The sequence below is a fragment of the Phaethon aethereus genome (genome assembly GCF_964289735.1).
Source record: "Phaethon aethereus genome assembly, chromosome: Z".
NCBI lineage: Eukaryota > Metazoa > Chordata > Aves > Phaethontiformes > Phaethontidae > Phaethon > Phaethon aethereus.
In genome coordinates this window covers 89812559-89836164 of record NC_138577.1, presented here as the reverse complement: position 1 = coordinate 89836164, position 23606 = coordinate 89812559, and the positions used below count along the sequence as shown (strand labels likewise).

Here is a 23606-nt window from a genome sequence, read left to right as displayed (position 1 = left end):
AGGGGCAGCGACGCAGCGTGCCTCCCGCGGGGCACGGGGCTCTCAGGGACGCAGGAGAGCTGGGCTTCGCCTCGCTCTGATGCAGACACGCCGCTCTCCTGTGGAGTCAGCACCAGCTCACACGGAGATCCCGGGTGGGAGCCGTGTCCCGTGCCGCTGGCACGCGCACCTGCTTCAGGATCCGTCTCAGCTGGGACGGCACAGACACGCCGGGAGCGTCACTCTGTTGGGACAGAGCCCTCCTGCCAGCTCTCCCGCACCTGCAGAGCTCGGCAGCGCAGGATGCAGACCAGGCTGGGCGAGAGAGGGGTGAAGGGAGAAGGAGGGATGGGCTCTGCCTTGCTGTGCTTCGGCCCTTCCTTCCCCATCCTTTCACGGGATCCTCAGATCGTCATCCCACGCACCGACAGCCCAGCGTCCTCCCCCACCCCCAAAACGCGCCCTGCACACCATCTCTGCCCTGGACTCCTGTGCGCCCGCCTGGGGACACAGCCCCCTCTCCCCCTCCTCCTACGGCTCCCCAAGGATTATTTAATCCCACTTCAGAAAGCTTTGACGTCCAGAGCGGGCGTGCTCAGCACTCGCCCAAAGGGAGACCCTGCCAGGTGTCCATCACGGGACCGGCACCAGCCACCCCACCAGCTGCCGCCGGCGGTGAGCGCTGCGCGGAGCACTCAGCCGCTCTGACGCGGGTCTCCGCCTGCCTCGGCTTCCCTAAAACACCCCCCGCGGACTCAGGTGGCTCGGCAAGCCCACTCTGCACAGCCCAGCCACCCACCTGCGCCTCTACGGCTCCTCCCCGAGCCACGGGGCCAGCTGAACGCACAGCTCCTCGGAGGGGGCAATCTGCCAGCAAAACGGCGAGATCGCTGCCCAGCAGCCGCCGCTGCCTGAGGCGGTGGCGGCTGACTGGACCTCTCTCCCTCGTTACGGAACAGCCTGCTTCTGGTGTCAGTCTCCAGCAGCATGTCCTTTAACCACAAGTGAAAGCCACCAGTCCCCCGCGAAGGCACATCTGCTCCAAGTCCATATTACAACAGGGAAAAAAATGACACCTTCAGCTATATAAACCAATAAAGACTGTCTGATTTGGTTTGCCCCTGTTGCTACCCAGCTAGCTCCCCACTGGGTTAAAGACTGGTGACATCTGCTAAAAAAATGTCAAGAGTGAGGAGAACAAAACCGGGTGATGAATCACAGCAAGCGCTCGATGCAGCTGGAAGCCAGAGAGGCGAGTCCACCCCGCTTCGCTCCCCGGCCAAGGGGAGCCGGGACCACCGGACAAGCGCTGTGCAGCCTGTGGCTCCAGGAGATGCACGCAGGGAGGTACAGCAGCAGGCACGCAGCTTGCAGCAGCTACTGAGAAACAGTGCGACATGGCAAAAGGCACGATGTGAGCGGCTTGCTACAGGGGTAGTCTCTCTGCGGCTCTCCCAAGTCAGAAAATGGTAAAGTTAACTCTGCCCCCTTGTGCATCTGCATCACGATACAGGCCATAATTAGATGACGGGCTTCTCTTTTTTCACATTAGAGGCTACCGTATATGACCCACTGCCCCGTCACCCGCAGCGCGGAGCCTTGGGACGCCTCCGTGGGCACCTCGCGCCCACCCGTGCAGAGGGACCTGGTGCTGAGCAGGATGGGGAGGAGTTACGGACGCTCCTGGGGATCCCCTCCAACAGGCAAAGACATTGAAGTATCTGTCTATGCCTCTCCAAATCTGCAGCCCTGAACCTATTATAAAAGCAGTTTAAACGGTCTGCTGAGGACAGCACTACTGTCCAGATTATGAGCTTGAAAATCATGACTCATCCTGCCAAAACGATGGGGGTTGTTTTAGTAATCACATGCTCTCTGCTAAATGTGATCTGGCAAAAGCTGGGGAATTTCTCAGCTCTGCTTCTGATCTTTCCAAGGAAACATTTTATTCTTTTCTCTACAATTAAACCAGAGTCTTCTGTAATCACAGGCACCCAAGAACCGGTGCTTTGGGACAGGACTGTGACAGAGCCCTGTGGTTTCAACACAGACGGCCTCTTTCCTGACCTGGCTGATAAAATACTAAATTTCCACCCTACCTGCTTTAATGGCTGTATTTACCTACGCACTTCTGGCCTTGACTTGGATTAAAAATACCAGATGTACGATCACAGAAACTAACAACAGCATATACAGCAAGTACCTGAGCATAGGGAGTTTTATACTCCCACCATCAGACCCGTCCCCACACGACTGACATTGGCCCCACAAACCTCTCGCAGTTTTTCCCCCAGTTTCAGGAAACCCAGTGCTACTCTCTGACCTGACCAGGCATTTCCACCAGTGCGTCCGCAGACACCTGACCCTGTCTGCGCACCTCGGGCACCAGGCTGCTCGCCCCATTTTAGCCGGGTTTCCCCAGGGCTTTGGTTAATGCCACCACAGCCGCTCCCTCCACCATGGGGGGCCGGGCAGCGGCGGGCAGCGGGAGGCAGGAGGCACAGGGATGCAGACCCACACCGGCAGCACAGGAGCCGGGGACCACAGGTGCTCCAGAGCAAGGGGCAGGAGCCTGACCTGGCAGGCAGGATGGCAGCACCCCTGCCAAGAGCAAAGGGGACCCCCAGCCCACGGGTGCTGCCGCGGGGCATGCAGCCAACCCTCCTGCAGATGCCTTCCGCAGCCTCAACCGCAGCATCCCCACTAAGGCTCTGGTGCCCTCTCCGCTACCACAAATGCATCCACAGCCTTGGCCTCAACTCCCCTCTGTGAGCTCCTACCAAACGAAAGGGATGCTCTAGATTAAAGGTGCTTTTATAAGACACCAACACAGAATTTCTACTCTTTTCGCTTCCACTCTGTCCCTGGCATCCTTCTCTCCAAAGCAGTGTTTTCATTAAGAAAATGCCCAGGATGGAGAAGAAACAGGACCATAAACCCTGCAGTGGATCTGAGCAGCACCGGCAATACCCAACACCAACCAGACCACGCTCATTTCCGCCCCGGTCTGACAAAAGCCCACCGGTGCTGGGCGGACCCACAGAGACACAGCATGGCAGACAGCTCCGTGGTTAATTTTCTGTCTCTCTGCGGATGGGGACGCCTCTCTGACATTTTATATTTCAGGTGTCCACAGGGTCAACATGATGGTGACTCCCCCTTTTCACTGGCGGGAGGGAAATGTTCCCCGGTCGGAGGGAGGGTCAGGTTAAAATCTGTGACACACCTCCAGAGCTTTCTGAAACACCCAGCGAAGCGCCTGCTCCTCGAAGAAGTCCTGCCTGTGCCCACGGGGTCACGCCACAGGTTGCCGGCTTGGCTGTGACCTTGGCAGACGCCTGCCAAAACAGGACCGAACCCCACCGCAGCAGACAGCGACGGGGGACGTCTGCAGCCATCACAGGCACCCAGCACCTGACCCGGCCCACCCCACCCGCTGTGCATCGGTGCATGTTCCCCCCACCAGAAAACAGCTCCTACTACCTTCGTCCCGCTTGCGCTTGTTGCTCTCGGTGCCGGGGGAGGCGATTCCCAGGATCCCACTGATGGAGTAGGACGAGCCGGCGGAGTCGGTGCTGACGGAGGACACCTGGGTCACAGACCCCGTGGAGGCTGCAAGGCAAGGCCAGGTGGTCAGCATGCAGGACAACGTGGCTACCAGCCTACCCAAAAGTCACCGGCCCCCACGGCATGGCCGAGACAGGCTGGGGCTCTGCCGGCCGCCATGGCCCCTCCGGCTCGGGAGGGGTCCCCACCCAGCCCAGACCAGCCCAGCCCAGCCCAGCCCAGCCCCGTGCTGCAGCAGCCCCGGGCAGAGGTGGGAGTGGAGGCATGGTCACCCCTCGCCTCCGTCATGAGGAGCTGGGGCTGTGCGCTATGGGGGAGGACGCTCTTCCCTCAGCGCCACGGTGCCGAAGCACGGGCCGCTTGCCCCATCCTGAGCGAGGCGTGGTGGGAAGGCGCGTTGCTCGGGCCAGCGGATGCCGTTGGGCAACACGCCAGCCCATGTCATCAGCAAGGTGGATGGAGCTGGCTGGGAGCGCAGCCATGCAGAGAGACGAGCCTCCACAAATGGGCTGCCCAGCGAGGTCCCGGGGCAGGCTGCCAGCCTCCCGGCGCAGGAACCTCGTGGGAGCGGAACAGCGCAGCGCGTCGTTTGCTGCCTGCGTCCTGCTGGCCCAAGCCACCAGCCTCTGGCCAGTGTGGCTGCCCAGGGACCCGGTGATGGCCAGCTGTGGGCCACATGGCTGAAAGGCCCTGGGGCTCCCCAAAATATGAATTAAATGCAACTTGCTTTAACGGAGCCCTCGGGAAAGGATGCTGGCTGTGTCCAGCCTAGAGGGGTCATTCATCAGAGGCAACGCAAGCCCGGAGACATTGGCCAGGGCTGCAGACACCGTGTCCGCACGATGCCGTGGGAGTCTGAGGCTGTAGGCAAGCAGGCAGAGGAGGCAGCACTGCCGTCACCTCCGTCGTCTCACACCTGAGCCTGCACTGGCACGTCCCCACGTCCCAGAAAGCACCGTGCAGCCCCTGAGTACGGGGGATTCCTCTGCAGGACCACACCAAAGACCCCCAGCCACAGCCCACATGGACCAAACCTGTGTCAGGAGCCCCTGCTGCCTCTATAAACCCCAAGCCATGAGAAACAAGATTCCTCTTCTCTGCTCTTGTTTTCCTCAAGGATAGACAGCCCTTAGGCCACCATAGAAAACTGAGGGATGCTTTTCCTCCTCTGAGATTGTTTTGGCATTTCCCAAATGGCTCAGGACACAGAGCTGCGGCGTGGCTTCTTCGACAAGCCTGAGGAGTTGACGCAGCTCTGTGCCCACGCTCTGTGTCCGCACACCCTTGCCAAGGGGGGTGCGACAAGCACTTCCCCATTTCACAGGTGACAGCACGAAGGCAGAGAGGAGCCAGGGCCGCCACCCAAGGGCTTCGCAGTGCCCCAGCAGCCTCCACAGAACAAGGATGAAAAGAAAGCAGTCCCAAGCCCTGACTGAGCCCCTCCATTCCTGCTGCGGCACAGCAGAGCGGCCTCCGCCCGGGAAAGACACCATCAGCCTCGTGAAGGGCTGAGGCCAGCCCTCCCAGGGACCCCCCCGCCAGCATCGTCTGCCTTGGGGTGCGGCAGCGCTGGTCTGCGGCTGAATTAAAGTTTCGGAAAGTTTTGCTACCTCTTCACTCAAGACTGCAAGTGCACAAAGAATTATGGAAGGGATGGTTGATAGATGAAAAAAACACATTCAAAACTACTTACTGACTAATGATGCAGAAAATGTTATGAATAAGTATCCCTTTCTTGATTTATTACTTTAATTATCTGACATTCTATAGACCCCCATTAGTGGGGGTTTTTTGCTTTAGATTTCAATTTTCTGTCTCATGGTGAAAGCTATTTATCATAATAATCAGTAAAATTCAAAACCTTTTAGCAGTATTTATAAAATTCATTTACTATGTTCAGCCCTTGGAGAATGACAAAGAAGGCGCATTAGCACGTGTGCTGAAGTGTTTTATGCAGAATTATCTGTCCATAAGAACGATTAAAAGTTCTTTAGAATATTTGTAATCCATTATGCTATGTTTTATACTTAAAAAAAAAGTTTTCCTTACCTATGCTGTGACTGGAGGCTGGGACCTGCTGATTGGGTGGCTGCTGCACCTTCGTCCGTATGATCCTGTGTGTAGTCGAAAAGAGGTGACTGCTTAGCATGAAGCACGCAATTGCAGTGCGCATCAGACACTGTTCTTTCAGTTCCGGACACCTACAGCAATACCCGAATGCCTTTCTGCCTATTATCCCCTCATCATCCACTAAAAGATCGAAGTTTGGTGAGTGGACCCAGGACCGCGTTTTTGCCTCCAGCCCTGGCCATTAGGGAAGCTTGGGTGACTGATTCCTGCATCATCCTCGGGATGCTGCGCAGTTCGGTGCCTTTGAGGACCTAGCCCTCACCGCCCAGGAAAGAGATAGCCATTGCTCTTTGGGTGCCTGTTGGGTCCAGCACCCCCTCCTCAGGGAGCTGGATGCTTCTGAGTCCAGACGCCCCAGCAGGCTGTGACCTGCACCCCTGGGTGCTGGGGCACATTGGCAAGGCTGTCCCTAGAGCACCCCAGGCACAGCACTCACACGGAGAGAGAACCCGGGCGCCTCGGAGAAGGACTGCTCAGCCAGATTGATATTGAAACAAAAACGTGCTGGATTAAATGCTAATCCTGAAAGCTGAAGAACTACGTTGTCGCTGCTGGGGACAGCCTCTGCTCTGATTTGTAATAATGCCAATCAGGAAAACCTCGGAGATGCAGGCGCAGCAGAGGCACGTGCTCTGCTGCAGGACACAGGGCAGCTGCCAGCAAGAGCCAGGGAGACGCTACACCAAACGACGACCCGCCAACGCACCGTGCAAAAAGAGAAGTCGGGGTCCGAAACGCCTCCAGAGACAACACGGTTCTACCACGGACTGCAGCAGCGTCGAAACGGGCTTGAAGGAGGCCCACGGCTCGCTCGCCATGCATCTCCCTGCCTGACGCGCTCTTCACGCAGCAGCAGTGCTGCAGTAAGAGTTTCTCCTCTCTTTACCTACAAACTCTTCTCTCATTTCTGCCTGACATGAATTTGGAAGAGGGAGACGGGGGAGGCACGAGATGCACCTGGTGTGGGGATGCATTCATGGGAACAAACAGCAGTTGCTTGCTTGAAAGTCACCCCGTGAGCCGGAATAGGAACCAGCGCCGGTGACAGCCGGCCCCATCCCAGAAGAGGACACGCTGCCGTCCCCTTCCCCTCCCCTCCCTCTGCGCAGTCTGGTGCAGGCCATCTCCTGGATGCCAGCCCCGGAGCGAAGCTGCTGCATGTTAGACGTTTTCGGTGCACGGGTCCCCGGCAGCCGATTCCCCGGCCATGGGCCGGAGCAGCCAGCCCGGCACGGGGGTCAGAGCGAGCTGTGCCAGCAGCGTCGGTGGGGCAGCGCAGCCGAAGGCCTGGGGCCCTGCCTCAGGCAAGAGTGGAAATAACACCCTGCACAAGGCCTCCCTTGCTGTCATGGCGAGGGAAGGGTGTCCAGGTCCTTCTGACACATAAACATCTTCATCTCCGGAGGGACGGAGGACTGGAGCACTTCGAAGCAGCTGGGCAGCTCTCGGCTTATTTGAGCAAAACTAATCGCAATGATTAATTAAGCCTTAATCACACAGAGTTGCTCCTGCTGCGGAAGAGTGGCCTATTATTAATATTAATTAATGTTATTAATTAATAATAATAGTTATTACTCACTCATATACAGGGGCAGCAGCTCAAATTCATCTGCTAACAGGCACCCTCAGCAGCGGGATGTGCTGAGCGCAGCTCGTGCCAGCGGCCCCGGCACTCTGCGAGCGCAGCGGCAGCTCCCCTGAAGGGAGCAGCACGGCCCCGAGGGATCGCCTGTCTCTTCACTGGGGAGGCAGGGATGGGGAGCAGCGCGGCGTTTCGTCCTCCCCTCTACGGGGATCCCAACTGCTCGGCTTCGCGCTCCCTGCAGCGGGACGGGAACCGCGCTGCGCGGCTTCCGATGGGTTCAGGTCTGCGGTGACAGGGCAGCACCCGCAGCGGTGAATAAGGGCATCCTGAGCAGGGCTCTGCATCCTCGGCATGTTACATCCCTACCAGCAAAGCCCTGTCGTATACGCTTAATTTTAAATATGAGGATAAGACCCACAGACTGCAATGTGGAACTGGAAGGATTTAGCACTAAAGCCAAGTGTTTTGCTGTGAATTCCAGGTTTCTTGTCATGATAGTTTGGTCTGGGTTTTCAGGATGTGCCCCTAGGTGGGCAAAAACCGTTCTCCAGGTAAAGAGACTGACTCAAAAATATCACGTGCATTTCTAAAAGGGGATTTCATACCTTCAAGAAAAGGAAAGGATCTTAGCCACAGTTGCAAGCAGATGAGAAAAAATGAGATTCCTGGCCAAAAACCTTGGCAGCAGATCAGAAAACAGGCTTCTAATGCAATGGCAGTGGGTGTGTGGACATGACCAGTGTGGAAACATGCAACAACACAGCAAGAAGTGGCATATGGAAACTGGCTCAAAACATGACTGGAAGCTACTTAATCTCTTTTTTCCCTAGAGCTATGACTGCCTTTTTTGTAGTTTTTGCTTGAAGCCCTACTACACAAACACAGGAGTGCTCCCAGCAGCCATGCTTCTCACATGGCAGAGCTAGAGCTGACTTCTGCGGAAGCAGAGCTTGCCTTTAGTTATTTGAGGTCAGTCAGAGTGGTGTTTTCCTTCAGTTTTCCTGGTGTCTATATTATTTCTCAAATCCTCTTTAAAACTGAAAATACCATGTCCATAGGGTTACCGAAAGCTGCTCTGGAGCCTCAGCGAGTAAGGAGCTCCCAGGCTGCACGAAGGCTGCCCGCGAACTGATCCATTTTTGCTCTTAAACACACGAACATATGACTCAATGTTCAGTTCGGCAAGGCAGAGACACCGCTCTCCGCTAACGCTGGGGAAGCCACCCGGCTACTCAAGCGGCAACTCCATGAATGCAAATCAGGTTGGGATAGCCAATAAAAGAATATTGCAGCAATTTATTTCACATCCATGGGCACAGATGGGACTTTATAGCTATCTGCATTCAAAGAATTTGCATGCAATCACACAAGTGAAAACCATCTCACCAGTGTGGTGAGGTCAAAGCCCGGCACATACTCCTGAGTGAAAATGAAAGGACTCTGCTTGCCAGGGGTGTGCATGAGGCTGCCCAAGTACTCTGCCTTCCAAGTATTAATCCCTTATTATCGGTCTGGCAGGGCTGGAGACATAACAGAGTATTTCACTGTGCTTTTTCAACACCAGCTTTAGACATCCTCCGACTGAGGGGGAAGCAGACAACTACAGAAGGTGTAACTGAGATGGCAGTCGGTTAGCATAGCTCCAGACCCCTCTGCAAGCCCAGTCCTGCCTGCCACAGTCGGGGCAAAACTCCCAAACGTGGGACTGAGGCTCCAAATGAGATTCCTCTGCATTTTTACAAAGCAATTCAAGGCCACTTAAGTGCATCCATGTAACAAGCAGACGGCTGAGGTACTCAAAAGCTATCAGCCAAATTTCCCCAGTGATATTCACGCCGATGGTAGCGGGCAGCGGCCAGCAGCGTTCTGGGCCAACTTCAGCAACAGCAAGCAGGCGTCAGGAGGAGTGAAGTGGTACCTTAGACCTGTGCCTTGCGTCCTCTCCTCCAGAAACCCAGACCCTCCCTTCTGCCAGATGACTGCTGCCCCACTTTGACGGCCATCTGAGCTTTCCCCCTGCGGGAAGCATGTCCCACCGAACACCCACCCCATCGAGAAAACCTGCGGCTTCATTCAGAGCAAATACGTAGGATCATTACCAGTGAACACCGAGGCTGGGGAAAGGATGGGAAAGAAGAAAAGGCCAGCAGCAGAACCTGCCCACTCCTAGGAAATGCTCATAATCAGTGATGCTTCCGCCACCGAGGTGAGCCCACGGCAGCCCCCCAGCCCCAAAGGCATCACGGAAACACACGCAAGCTGCATTTCTTGCAAACAGCCCAAAACACCCAGGCCTACTAACAAATGAGGATGCAATGGCAGCGCTCCCGAGGAGCATCCCTCGCCAGGACCAGAGAGGCCTTTACCTGTTAATGGAACTGACGCTGGGCACGGTGTCGTTGTCACACACTCGCTCAGCAAGGAGTCTATCCCTGATCTCCCAGGCAAACATGGTGGGATTTTGGCGTTTGTACTCTGCAATTTTTTCAACGACTTTGGGTGTGGCGACCTTTGGTTTTGATCCTCCAATCACTCCAGGCTTAATACTCCCGGTCTCATAATACCTGGGACAACATCCAAAACAAAGCTTTAGTTATCACAAATAGACAGAGAACATGCTTTAAGATTTATAGAGAACATAATTTCAAGGTAACCAAACCCCAGGAAATCCTGAGATACATCTTCACTTTCACATACACATTTTCTGCCTATGTAGTGCTTTATCACCTAATAGATTAACTTCTAGTAATTGGAACTGGGCCTTGGGATACAATATATATTTTTCTGTAATAACAAGACAAAAGAAACAATGCAAGATTAAAGGACATGCCGGGATCCAAAATTAACTGAAAATGTGTGTTATTAATCAGCGGTACTGGCAATAATAGAAACAAATCACACCAAAGACCACTTTTTGCAATGGACTCTTGTAGTAAATTACTGTTTCTACACAAATTCTCTGTCATTAATATCTATGGCTTGTTATCATTTCATAGTGAAATGAAGGTTAGGTATTGCATTTTATTTGCACCTCTGGAGTAAATATGCCAGCATACCTTTGTTCCCATTTTATGTTTTTAATATGCATATTGTGGTTTTAATAGGTAACATTTTTCATAATGCCTACTTTTCAATTTCTTTTTAATATGATGTTTTTAGTAGTTTCAGTCACAAATATCAAGGTAAAGGGAGCTGCCCACATTCTGGAGGGGTCCAGGTGATGTGGGGGTTGGTTTCAGTGATCCGTCCTGTGGCCCTTCCTCGGGTACAGCACCTTCACCCACACCAGCAGCTCTGTTGATGCCACGCCAGGGAAGGCAGAGGACTGGATCCCTGAACAAACAGAAATCCGCCAGATTTCTTCACGTGTAAATCACGCACGAGCAACTGTTTGGTAGCACTGCAGCAATACATCGCAGCTGAGATCCCCAGCCACGCAAGTCTCCCCTTTTAATAAATGAAGCCTTGCACATGCTGCTAAGAGTAGAATTCATGTCTCATCCATTGAGGGCTGGGACAGAGACCAAGAACGAGATCGTGCTCCTCTCTGCTGTGCTGTCAGGCAGCGCAAGGCACGAGGCGCTCGCCGGGCCACTTATTTGTATCTGGTGACTTTTCTTGTGACCAGATGAAAAATAAACCCCCTGCCTACCTGCAACAACTCCCCCAACTCCCCTGATCCGGCAATTTCGTGAGCCTTTCAAGCAGAGGTCCACCGAGCCGCACGCTCTCAGCAGCTTAAACACATCAACTCAGTGCTCTGTGCCCGTATTTCTAGTACGGAGCTCAGAGAAGACTCCCAAGTAAGAACACATAAGACTGCTTATTAATATATTTTCTCTGCAGCTACTTGACATATCCATTAAATGGAAAAAAAAAAAAAATTAATTCCCCAATCTTTCCAGCGTGAGCAGAACACAAACAGGCTACGCAGCTGAAGTCTGTCTCACTGTAACATGCAACCATGTTCATCAAATTTCTGCCAGGCTACCAGTTTTCAATCTTTCTGGGAGAGCTCTGTGTGCACGGCCTAAAATTCTTTTAAAGAGACTGACACTGTGCTGTTCGTACATGTTTTCGGATATTCTGGATACAGCTGTGAACTTGGATCTATCAGTCTCCATGAGCCATTCAAGCATTATTAGTAATGGAAAGCATCAAGTCTCAGAGATGGATTAACCCTCCTGGTGTCCCTTAAATGCAGCGCAGTAGCAAGCTTTAGGGCAGGGGGGTAAAATTCAGCTCCTCCCGTGCTTCCTGAGGACATGACAAAATTATGGCAAACATGGACCATAAACCTGCTAAAACCTTGTACCCTGGTCTCAAAAGCTTTGCTGCTGGCACCTCTCCCGTGAGGAGGGTGTAGAAGGAAGCCAGACAATAACCTGAATGCTACCAAAGAAGAAGTTGCAATTTTCTTAGTTCCCGTCAAAACAATGGATTTTACAAATGTTCTTCAGTGGTTTTCTCCAACAGTGCCTTGCTGCACCCTGACATGGTGCCCGCGGTAACTACCGCAGGACACAGGACAGCCCAGCTGAGCAGACCAGAAGCCAGCAGCTGGCGAAGCCGTGGCTGCGCAGACGAGACGGTGCTTCCCACGGCTGACTCACCACGGCAGGTAAGCCATGACGGCAAAGGCCCTCGCCACCACGATGCTGCGGCGGCGCCGAGCTCACTGGGGGACAAAGCCCTGATGCCCTCTGGACAGCAAGACCTCCACTCCCAAATCCTCTAAGCACTGCCTTCCCACCTGCCTTCCCCACCCCAAGCCCTGCAAAGGCACGCACACATCCCCAGAAAGACTTGGCTCGCACGGGAGCGTGCAGGATTGGGCCCAGACCCTCTTCCCCCGGCAGCTGGGAGAGCTCGCCGCGATGGGGGACAGCACTCGCCCAGCGACGCCGCTGACCCCTCCCTGCTCTTCGCCCTCGCAATGACCCTGGGCGCAGCCAAGGGGCCGGCAGGCTGCACAGCACGGGCACCCCTGACTCCCGTCTCCGTTTTAAAGGCAAGCGCAGCTGCATCGGCTTCATTTTATGCACGTCAGGTCCAGGCCTTTTGCTCCCAGCAAGTGGCCAATGCAGGTGGAGAGAGGGCATCCCTGTGGTACCCTCCTCCGAGGGGTGAGAGCTTCACTTGCACTGCAACTGCTGGTTCCCTGCCTCTGGATGTTTTTTAAGGCAGCATCCAGAACTGAAAAATTCTGACCATAAAATTCCAAATGTAAGGATTTATCATAAGGATTCCCACTTTTCACACATGCACATGCAAAAACATACACACACACAGAGCCGCAATTACAGTGACATTTTACCCACTGTAATTATTCGTTATGAAAATAATGAGCTATGAAATTCCAATTTATTGTTGACAACTTTAATGACAAAGCTCTGGAGCCTTGCTCTTAGCTCTGTAGTGCAAATATATCTAATGGTAAATCTATTCAAACTACCAAAAGTAAAACCATCCGACATTTGCCTGGTAGGTAACTAAATTGCCCCTTTCTCAGCTGTACGTCGGTCCTGATGGGAACTGGCAGCAAGTCTGCTGCAGCAGAGAGCATCACCAGCCGAACTGCGCCAGCTGGGCTGGCAGCAGAAGCCTGTGCCAACAGCGAACGCAAAGCAATAACCGAGTGAAAGAGCCTGTGATGGGCAGGCAGGTCTCAGATAAAGCCCACGGAAAGTTTTCTTCTCTAAAATAGTAAAGGCACCAGCATCCTCAAACCCACAGCGGAAGGAATGCACGCAGCTTGCAGGGGAACGCCTCTCCTGCAACGAAGGCGTGAGAGAGGCAGGAGGGAAGCAGGGATGCTGAGCGTAACCCGCACGCTGGCTCGTGCAGCTCACCGAGAGCACGCCGCGCGGGGCTGCGGCGAGGCTGCTCACCAGTGATGACCAGTGTAGGTAAGAGCGGGCTATAATGGAAAGAGTGCCAAGAGCTACAAAAACGGGTGCCTGTGACCTTGCCTGGTCAGTCTGATTCTGAACGCTAAATTGTCACTGAGAGGTTGTAAATGCTGCTAATCCAAGCAGATCCCCTGCATGACACTACCAAAAAAAAATTGCCTTAACAGTCTTTGCAGCTATGCTATGCCCAGGAAAGCAAACTGGTTAAAAATTGAAAAAGATCGTAAAAAATAAGAACAGTAAAATTCTAAGCAACAAAGTTAATTGTGAAAGTTTAGTAAACAGTTCAGGAGTTAACTTTTTCAGGTTATCAAGAAAAACATATTCTTCTTAAAAAAAAAAAGTTTTTCTTAATGTAAGTTGCTTAAGTATCTCAGAATACCTGGAGTCCAGAACCATTTTAATACTATCACTTACACAAATTACGTTCAGATTTGTTCACAAGATACAAAGAAGCAAGGATGGTATTTTTGACCTGAACCTATGTCAGATTTGAAAACAAAATCAGGAAGTTATATGAATTTGAAGTTTAATTTCCTGTTGCCATAGTGGTTCAAGCAGCCCCAGCCTGAACAGAGGGCTACTCCCAAAATAGCCAAAATAAGGACGATTAATAGTTACTTATGGTATTCTGTGCTCTAATTAAGAATGTATTCCAGCACAAGAGTAGAAAAAGATGTTGAACTAAACAGTGCTACAGATTGCAAAATACCCTTTGTGAATGAACGCAGGGCAGCGTTGATGCATATATATCATATATAATTACATTATCAGTAAAAAAGAGTCGTCTTCAGAAAGCAAAACGAATAAACTGCAGAACTCTCATTTTTTCTCCATTCTACTGAAGATGACTCCCAAATTTCTCTACTTGTTCAGGAGAGACAGGTGTGTGATATATGCCATATATACAGCAAATACACCCCACGTGTGTGCTTTGTCTTATAATTGTCTATAAGAAACTGTGAAACGGACAGACCAGAGATACGAATAGTATACGAATAGTATCCCACAGCAGACATATAAAACCATGAGCGGTCAGGAAGCCCCTCTCCTCACTGGACTGGCTTCCTGAAGTTTCTGCTATTCTCCGTTTGTTTGCAGCCTTCAATTAAGCGACCAGCATTGACACTTTTTTCTTGACAGACACAGAGGCATTCGCTGTCCCCCTCTTTACCTGCCAAGTATTTTGCTGACGCAGCCATGGCTGACACGGAGCTGCCGGGAGATGTCACACGGCCGGACCCCTTGGTGGGCGAGCTCCACGATCCTTTGGCGAACGACATCTGGGAGGGGGCGGCCATTCACAAAAACACCCCCCAGCTGATTCACACCTCCATGTCCTGAAACGCAGAGGGGAGGGGGAGAAGGGCAGGAAAAGAAGAGCGGTGTGAGAGTTGCGGGATGTTTTCTCCACGGCAGACCCGCCCAGCCCAGCGCTCCCGTCTCTGGGCATCGCCTCCCCGGTGTCAGTCCAGCCTCCAGCTGCTTTTCCCCAGGGGCTGCGGGACCCGCAGCACGCAGGCCGTCACAGCCACGCTGCCTGTGCTGCCTCAGTGCCACTCGCCGGAGGGAAGGACCCTCCTGCATGAAGACACATTGGGTCCCATGTTGTGAAATGGCCACGGGAAGCCATGCAGCAATGCCCGGCTGCGGGCCACCTTCCTCCCGAAGCCAGCGGCCGCTGTTGCCCGACTGTGAACTCCAGGGGCAGGCCTGGTGCTGCCCCGTGGAGAAAAGGCTGCTCATGAGCTTCTGCCTAGGAAGCCAGCTGAAAATAAGGCTGGGTGATCGCTCAGCCTACACACTATTTGTGTCGAAGCACAGAAGGGGATACTTGAAATGAAGTATGTGCTGGATTTTTTTCCAAATGCCTTGGCTTAATCAAGAGAAAAAAAAAAAAACAAAACAAAGTATGATTTCTGCTCTTACAATTTACAGCAATCTTGGCAGATACTATGATGAAACATGAACACTCAGGCAAGCCCCACGTATCCTTCCTTTTCTAGCAGACTTGCACTGTTCACCTTCAGCAAGGTGAATCATGTATCTGAGGGGAAACAGGACCCCCTTAGACGAATAGTAGTGAAAGTGTGTAAAACCCATGAACACTTAATAATCACATGTATCAAGTGAGAAAATATCATTAACCCTCATGTTGTTAATCACTTAAACTACTCAGGTTACAGAGGAGCAGAGAAACATAAAAACATGCAATAGGGGCAGTACAGATGCCAATTCTGGAACAAAAGTAATACAGAAAATCTCTCTATTTGCACAGGGCTTGAACAGTATTGAGTAAGCTGACAAGCCAAATGCCTCTGTGTTAAAAAAAAAAAATTATAGAAAGCTATTTTTATTTAAATCCTGTCATTTCACCATCAATAAACTGCTGCCAAACTTTGTAAACACCTTCTAGGACTGTCAGGACACACAATGAATCCACATGAAAATAGGTGATTGCTACAGCTAGCTGAAGCCTAGGCGAGCAGACGAGTATCTGCTCTGCCTTCATCCGTGTGAGAGGCAGAGCTGGCCTCAGGCTCGCCCACTCCCCTGCAGCCCCGGAGTGCAGGGAGCAGCCCCAGGGTGTTGGGGCTGCCTCAGCTGCCCCTGCCCAGGGAGCTGCTGGCAGCGCCAGGCACATGTGGGGCTGGGACCATGCTATGGCCAGAGTGGGGACAACTTGATGGCTGAGGAGTACAGGAGCAACCCCACAACGCTGGCTAAACGAGACTTCGGGCCTCACCTGCTAGCGGCTTTAATTGTACAAAATCAGGCAGAGCGCATGCAATGTGAACAGCAAGATCCTGTGGCGGTGGTTGTGGAAGGGGAGAGGGATGGGGGGGTGGGGAGGAAAGAAGAGGGAAGGAATGAAGGGGAAAGGGAAAGGGAAAGGGAAAGGAGAAAAAGGAAAAAGGAAAAGGAAAAAGGAAAGGATTAAGGCACGCTTTTTATTTGGCAAAGGGATGATTCTCTCCCTGGAGCCAGTTCCCAGCCCCCGGGAGGCCGTGGAGCCCGGGCCTGCCGAGGCCGACAGCATCCCACCCCGCAGTCGCCGGGGAACAAAGGCTGGGGCCGCCACCGTCCCTCCCGCCATCCGGGGGACCCCTCCCCAAACCCGCCACAGCCTCGGGAAGCGGCACCGGCGCCGAGCCCGTCTGCCTGCCCGCCCCGCGTCCCTCTCCGCCAGCTGCCGCGCTGCTCGGTCGGCAGCGGGCAGGCGCCCGGGGGCCCCGTCGGGCCGGGGGGGCTGCGGAGGGCTCTGGGCCCCGGCTCGGTGCGGCCTTGGGGAGCGGAGCCACCGCCCTGCTCCGCTCTCCCCCTCCGCGGCCCGTCTCTGAGTCCCCCCGCAGGGAGCGGGGCCGAAGCAAGACCCGGGGCCCCCTTCGGGCGGGGGAGCCCCGGCAAGGTAGCGAGCCCTGCGCGGAGCCCCGGGACAGCTGCGGGCGAGGGACGAGCCGGCCCGAGCGGCGGTCCCGGGGCCCGAGCTCTGCCCCTCTTCCCCGCGGGACGGGGAAGCCGCGGGGCCCGTAGCAGCGCCACAAGAGGCCGAGCTCCCGCCCGGGACCGCCCCGTCCCCGGTGCCGCGGACTGGGCCGCCGGCCTCGCTGCCCCCCGGTCCTCCTCCGTCGCGTGTCACCGGGGCCGCCTCCCCTCGCCCCCGGAACAACGACGGGTCCGGGGGTCATTTGGCAGCGAATGGCCCGGGGGCTGCCACTGCGGCCAGCGGCCGGCGCGAAGGCACCGGGAGTTTGGGGCTTCTCCTTTTGTTTTGCCCCGGAACTCGTGCGGAAGGGATCGATTTTCCACGGCTGCGGGTGACGGAGGGCGCCGCTGAAACCCCCTCGGCTTCTCCCGCCCGGGGTGTTGAGCTCCCCCGCGGGAAGCCTGTCCTCCATGCGCTGCGGGTCCGAAAGCACCGCGTCCCGCCCGGCCCCCGCGGCGGAGCGAGAAGCCGGTCTGGGCGGCGGGGGCTCCGCGTCCACCGCGAAAACCGCCCCGTGGGCTGTGCGCCCTCAAAGCTCGCCTTTTAAAAATGCGTGTGCTTCCATGACGGAAGAGACGGAAACGCGGGAAGAAAACACCGCGTTTGAAGGGGGGAAAGTCCGTTTTCGGGGGGTGGGGGGGGCGGAGAAGCGCGTTACCGGCGCCCACCCCGGCTGCGGACACCGAAACGGTGCGGTGGAGAGAGCGAGAGGGGCGACGGCGAGAGGGCGATCCCCAGCCCCCGGCGCGGGATGCTTTATCTTGCAAACAAATTTCTTTTAGCCGAAGGGCTGCGGTGGCCCAGGAAATGAGATTAGTTCTACCTTAAATTTCCTCGCAATCTCTCGCCGTAATGCAGCGTTTAACTCACCGTGAGAGAAGATGTCATTTCACATAACGCTGTGCTAATGGATAAGTCTTCCCCGACCTCTCAAGCACAACAAACCTCGGGCAAGCCCATCGCGCACGACCTGTTAACTTAACCCGCTCGGCGGCCCGGTCCCCCGCTGCCGCGCTGCCCGACGCGGAGCTCACTGAGCAATCGTTACGCCTTTCTTTGGATGCTTGGAAAAAAAAAAATCTTCCCTCCAGCCCCGCTCTGTTCCTTTCGTATTTGTTTGCATTTTCTTGTTGTTGTTGTTTTTAATTAACGAATATCAAAATGTTGAAATAGAAGGAGAATATCGTATAGCAAACTTTTCCGTTCGTCAGAAATACCGAGCGGCTTTCTTCCCTGAGATTTGATGGGGGGGGGGGGAAATATATGTACAGATAGATTATACGTAAGCCTGCGGCCATATACACAGACAAATATACACATACAGTTAGCTGTGCGCGAACATTTAGACACGTATTTACATCGGCTCTCTCTCTACGGGAAAATCAGCCCTGGACCCTCCCGCTGCCCGCAGCATCCCGCCGCCGTCCCTCCGCCGGCAGAGTCACCCCCTCGGCGCGGCCGCCTTTCCCGAAGGGGCGCGGAGGCAGCAGAGCAGCCGCGGAGCCGGCGGGCGCCGTGAGCGCCGTTTGCACGGACCTCCCCGGAGCCCGGGGGCCGGCGGCCGCCGTCCGCGATCGCGCAGGGCCCGCCGCGGCGGTGTGAGAGAAGTTGAACTGGCAGCCTACTTACGATGCATTGCTGCGAACGGGTCGTGCTTACAGTGTATTTCCATCGGGGCGGTCCGGGCCGGGGCGGCCCCGCCGAGCAGATCTCGATTCCCCGGCGACGCTGGGGCTGGGGCCGGGGCAGCGGGCCCGAGGAAACGGCCGGAGACCGACACAAAAAAAAAAAAAAAAAAAAAAAAAAAAAAAAAAGAAAAGAAAAGAAAAAAACCCCAGCAAAATCCCCAAAAACCAACCCCCAAACCAGCACAAAAAGGAAAAAGCCCCGCGGCGTACCGCCCCGAGCAGGGCCGCGGTATCCGACAGCGCCGGCTGAGCGCGGCTCGCCGCGCTGCTCGCAACGTCCGGTGACTCCGTCGGGGGCGGGGGGGGGGGGGAGGCGGCGGCGAGGAGCGGCCGCCCCGGGCTGCGCCTCCGCCCCCGGCCGCTCCCCGGGCGGCCACCGAGCCGTGGCACCCGCCTCCCGGCGGCGAGGCGGCGCCGGGCGCGGAGGGGGCGGGCGTCTCGGTCCGGTAGCCGGGAGCCCGCCGCTCCCTCCCCGACGGCTCTTTGTGCTGGCGGCGCCGGCGGCTGCGCGGCGGCGGCGACCGGGGCGGGCGGCCCGTCCGCGGGGCTCGGTCCCGGGGCGGCGGCGCGCTCCGCCTGCGCCGCCCTCCCCCCGCCCCCCCCGCCGCGCTGCCGGCAGCGACTGGCGGCGACGGGCGGGGCGGCGGTGGGCGAGCGCAGCGGCGGGGGAAGGTGTGCGAGAGGGCGGGGAGCGGGGCGGGGGCCGCGCTCGGCTGGCCGCGGCCCCGCGGGACCGGGGCGCCCCGTCAGCGGCCGCCGTCCAACGCGGGCCGCCGGCGCGGCGCGCCCATCGCCCCCGCCGCCGCCCGCCGGGCCGCGGGGCCGGCGCCGCCCGCTCCCCGCCCGTCGTCGGCCGCCGGGCTGCCGGGGCGGCGCGGCGCCTGGCTGGCTCGGGCGGTGCGCCCGGCGCGCTGCCGGCCCGCGGCGGGCGGCGGGGGTTGTGACGGGTGGAGGGGGCGGGGGCGGGGGGCGGGCCGCGCGGGGGCGCGCGGGGCGGGGCGGGCGGGCGGGGGTCCCGCCAGGCACCGCCCCGGGGCCGCGCCCGGCGGCCCCGCTGCGCCCCGTGGCCCAGCTGCGCACCCCGGCGCGCCCGCGGAGGAGGCGCGGCGGGCGGCGCTTCAGCACCGCGCGGCTGGACAGCGGCGGGCCGATGGTGGGCGGGGCCCGGCCGTCACTCACTGCCTCGGCCAATGGCAAAAGTTAACTTGCCGGCGCCGCGCATTGGCCGCCGGCGTCAGCGCTGCCTATTGGTGGGCTGCGGGCCAATGGGGGTGGAGGGCGTTGCCGCGCGCCCTCACCGTCCGGGGCGGGGCGGGGTCGCAGCCACCCGAGACCGCGGAGGGGGCAGGGGGTGCGAGGGGGGAGTCTCGGGAGGGGCGTGGGGAGCGGACCCCCAACGGCCGGACGGCGCGTCCCGGGCCGTGGGACCCCCGACGGCCGGATAGCGAATCCCCGGGCCGTGGGTCAGCCAGCGGCCCGAGGGAGGCTCCCGGGGCCGTTGGTTGCCCCCACCGACGGCCGGACGGCGCGTCCCGGGGCCGTGGGTCCCCCGTCGGCCCCCTGGCCCGGGACCCCGGCCAGTGGGTGAGGGCACGGAAGGACAGGGGCCCGGGGCCTCCGCCCGCCCGCGCCGTCCGCGGTCGCGGCGGTGCTCGGCGAAGCCGGGGAGGGCGACCGGGTTCCCGATCCGGCCGCCGAGAAGCAGGTCCTGCCCCGGGCGACGCTGGCCCCCAGGCCGGGGCTCCAGACCGGGCGAGGCAGCCGCGACGGTGCCCCCTCCCACCAGCCGCTCCCGTCCCGTCGCGGGTGAGCGTGGGGGCCGCGGCAGAGCCCGGCCGAGCCCAGTCACTCCTGCTCGGCTGCCGCCTCTCCGAGGGCATCGTGGTCCCGGCTCCGCGACCCGACACCGCCGTGGGGATGCGGGCGCGGAAGGACTGTTGCCTGCTGCCCCCGGGCGAGTGTCCCCCCGCCCGGGTGCGCCCTCGGGGTCTCAGCCGCGGCTAGCCCGGGCCGGGACGCCCCGGCGGCGGCGGGGCACCGGCGGAGGCGCGGGGCGGGTGAGCGCGGGGCGAGTTTTCGTTGAAAGCGAAACTCCCGGGCGCGGCCGAGCCGCCGCCGCGGGGCCGGGCCGGGGGGACCGGACGGCGCGGGTGCGCAGCGGGAGCGGGGGGCGCCGGGCCGGGCCGAGGGGGGCGACGAGGGACCGTCGCCCCCCTCCGCCGCTCGGGACCTCCCACCGGGGGACACCCTGGGTGGGGCGCGGGGACTGAGGGAACGGCGCTGGCCTGCGCGGCGGGGGTGAGGGGGCACGGGCGAGCAGGGTCGGCACCCCTCACTGCCTGGCCTTCACCACTTCATCTCCCCTCTCCTCTTCCTCCCCCGCGGGGCGCTGCACATGAAGCCCCCCCGGCCCGACACGCCGCGGGCAAGCGGCGGAACCCGCAGTGCCCGAGGCCGGCGGCGGCAGAGGCCCCGTGGCGCCGGGCTGCCCGCGCTGCCCACCCGCCGGCCCGGGCGGACCTGCTGGTGCCGCCGATGCTGCCAACCCCGTCGCCCCGCGCACCCCCCGCTGCGCGGGGCGTGCGGCGCGCCGCCATGAAATGCTTTATCGATTAAACGATTATTCAGGCGATTTAACTAATAAAAGGCCCCATCGATCGCTTCAGAATTGCATTCCACCACCGAGCCGCGAGGCCGCCTCCGCGCCAGCCCCCCGCCCCACGGCCACGCCGCCGCCAAGCTCCCCGCGGGGACGCCGGGACGAGACTCGCCGCGGCCTCTCGCCGGTTCCCCGGCCCGCCCGGCCGAGACGCTGGGCCGGCGGACACCCGGGCGGTCCCAGCGCCGGTGCGGGGCCCCTCCCCGCGACCCGGGGAGGGGGGGGCGGCAGCCCCCGCGCCGTCCCAAAGGCCCCACGAGGAGACGGCCCCGCCACACGCCACGGCCCTGGTCCGGCCCCGTCGCACCCGACTCAGCCCCTCAGCGCGGCCCACGCGTGACCGGCCGCAGCGGCCGGTCTTGGCATCCCCCGCGGCGCCCGGCCCGAGTCCCACCTGTGCGGCCGGCCCGGGGGGTCGCGTAGGTTTTGTCCAGCTCCATCCCGGCTGCTCAGGACTTGGGGAACGAACAGAGAGAAAAGTTTCCACGCCGGTTTGTTAGCTCTTTCCTTCTCCTTCTTTCTTCCTCTTCTTTTCTTGTTTTTTTTTCCTTTCTCTTCTTTTCTTTTTTCTTTTCTTTTCTTTTCTTTTATTTTATTTTATTTTATTCTTTCTTTTCTTTTTCTTTTCTTCTTTTCTTTTTTCTTTTTTCTTTTCTTCTCTTTTCCTTTCTTTTCTTTTTTCTTTTCTTTTTTCTTTCTTTTTTCTTTTCTCTCTTTTCTTTTTTCTTTTCTTTTCTTTTCTTTTCTTTTCTTTTCTTTTCTTTTCTTTTCTTTTCTTTTCTTTTCTTTTCTTTTCTTTTCTTTTCTTTTCTTTTCTTTTCTTTTCTTTTCTTTTCTTTTCTTTTCTTTTCTTTTTTTTCTTTTCTTTTCTTCTTGTCTTTCCTTTTCTTCTTGTCTTTCCTTTTCTCCTCCTTTCTCTTCTTTTTATTTTCTCTTTTATTTCTTCTCTATTTTCTCTTTCTTTTCCTTTCCTTTTTTTTTTTTGAGAGGCTCTCGCAGGTTGGAATAATTCAACTCTTCCGCTCCCCGCCGAGCTTTTTCAGCTGATCACTGAGCTGAAACTAAACGTTTTAGATGGAAAAAAGCCTCTGAAGGAACCGTGAAATGATTAAGAAACTAAAGAGCTCCTCGCCATGTGAGATCATGTCCTGTTCTCTAAAACATCACAAGATGTCCCCAGACGCAGCCAAAACCCAAGAAAACTCTGACATCTGTTGTAGCAGGAATCAAAGTTTGCTCGCGACCAGCCGCCCCCCGAGCGCTCCGCCGGCTGCTGTGGAGCGGCGGCACCGGCAGCGGCGACGGCACTTGCCCGCTCGGCCCCGCCAGCCCCAGCGCCTCACCGGCCGCTCAGCAGCACCGACTTCCCCTTCCCGGGCCGGGGGTGAGGCCGCCGCCCCGGGGCCGCGCTCCCCGCCGGGCCGTGCCGCCGCGGGGGCGGGACGGGGACGCGCCCGCCAGTGCCGAGGGGGCGGCGGCGAGAGCCCCAGCGCCCCGCATCGCCCGCCGCCCTGCCCTGCCCTTCGCCCCGGGCGTGGGGAGAGCCCCCAGGCCAGAGCGGAGCCCGGGGACGAGCGACCCGACGGAAGTGTGGAGGGGCTGGGCCGGGGTCGCTCGTCCCCGGCCTTCCCGGGCCGTGGCTGGGGGATGGTGTCCGCTCGGGCTCCCCCCGCACCTCCCGATTGCACGGCGGCCTCCCGCCGGTACCGAGCCGCGGCTGCGGACCCACGGCCGCGTCCCGCAGGCCCCAGTGGCGCGGGTGAGGGCGGGGAGAGGGGACACGGGGCGAACTCAGGAGGCCTTGATCGCTCCCAGATTTTATTTTTCATCAAAGCGACTCGGGGGCGGGGGAGTGGGGGGGGGATAACGGCGGTCCCCTGCCCGAAGTACAAAATCAACGTCAGTCCCGGGGCGTGAAAACGGTCCCGGCGGGAGGTCCTGCCTGCGCCGCTCCCCTCGCCCACCGGCGCCTTGCAGCGATGCAGGCACTCCCACCCGCGCATACCCGCAGCCCGCGGCCTCCCACGCCGCTTGCCCGGTCCCTTTCCCACGCAGCCCTCCCGAACGTGAAAGCAGTCCGCTGGCGGGGCACGTGGATGGGTTCTGCTCCCCTCTGCGGGCTTCCCCCGCGCCGGCACCGCCGCCCCACGGCCTTCTCCGCGCGTGGAGGCTCCCACAGCGACCGCGGGCAGGGGAGAGGAACGGGGCACTGAAGGCAGGGGACCACCCCTGCCTGCAGTCTGAGAGGGCAGGGGCACCCCCGCTCCACCCGGACGTGCCCGGATTTGGGGACGCGAGGTCAGTAAAGGGGCTCCCGGCCGCCGCTGCCGGCGCAGCCCCTCTCCGCCCAGGCACGGGCAGGGAAGCGACACTGTTTCCAAAACATCTTTCCTCTACCGCCCATCCCTCCGCTTCGGACCTCGTCGCATCCGAGGGCCGGCGACCCCGGAGGGCCCCGCAGTGGGGCCGGGGCCGGGCCCACCGGGACCCCCCGGCCGCCCGGCTCCGTCCCGGCGCGGCGGGAAAGGGGGTGGCTCTTGCCTCTCGCCCTTTTGCTTCCCTTTTCACCGACGCTTCTTCTCTCTCATCTGCTTACACG

At 58.2% G+C, this 23606-nt stretch overlaps 1 protein-coding gene across 4 annotated transcripts in view; it reads right to left on the bottom strand.

Moving 5' to 3' along the window:
• Window positions 1-22217, bottom strand: part of PAX5 (paired box 5) — a gene marked incomplete at both ends in the record, with an annotated part of 133782 nt that extends 111565 nt beyond the window's left edge. For 2 of the 4 annotated variants that reach the window (XM_082012966.1, XM_082012967.1), the window contains 5 exons: window positions 3463-3591; window positions 5596-5660; window positions 9628-9825; window positions 14348-14513; window positions 21402-22217. In XM_082012966.1, the coding sequence (XP_081869092.1) occupies window positions 3463-3591; window positions 5596-5660; window positions 9628-9825; window positions 14348-14513; window positions 21402-21447 (604 nt within the window). Of the gene's footprint in view, window positions 1-3462; window positions 3592-5595; window positions 5661-9627; window positions 9826-14347; window positions 14514-18289; window positions 18681-21401 lie in introns of those variants that run through there. The other 2 variants (XM_082012968.1, XM_082012969.1) reach the window with 2 other exon arrangements.
• Between the last annotated feature and the right edge of the window lie 1389 nt (window positions 22218-23606).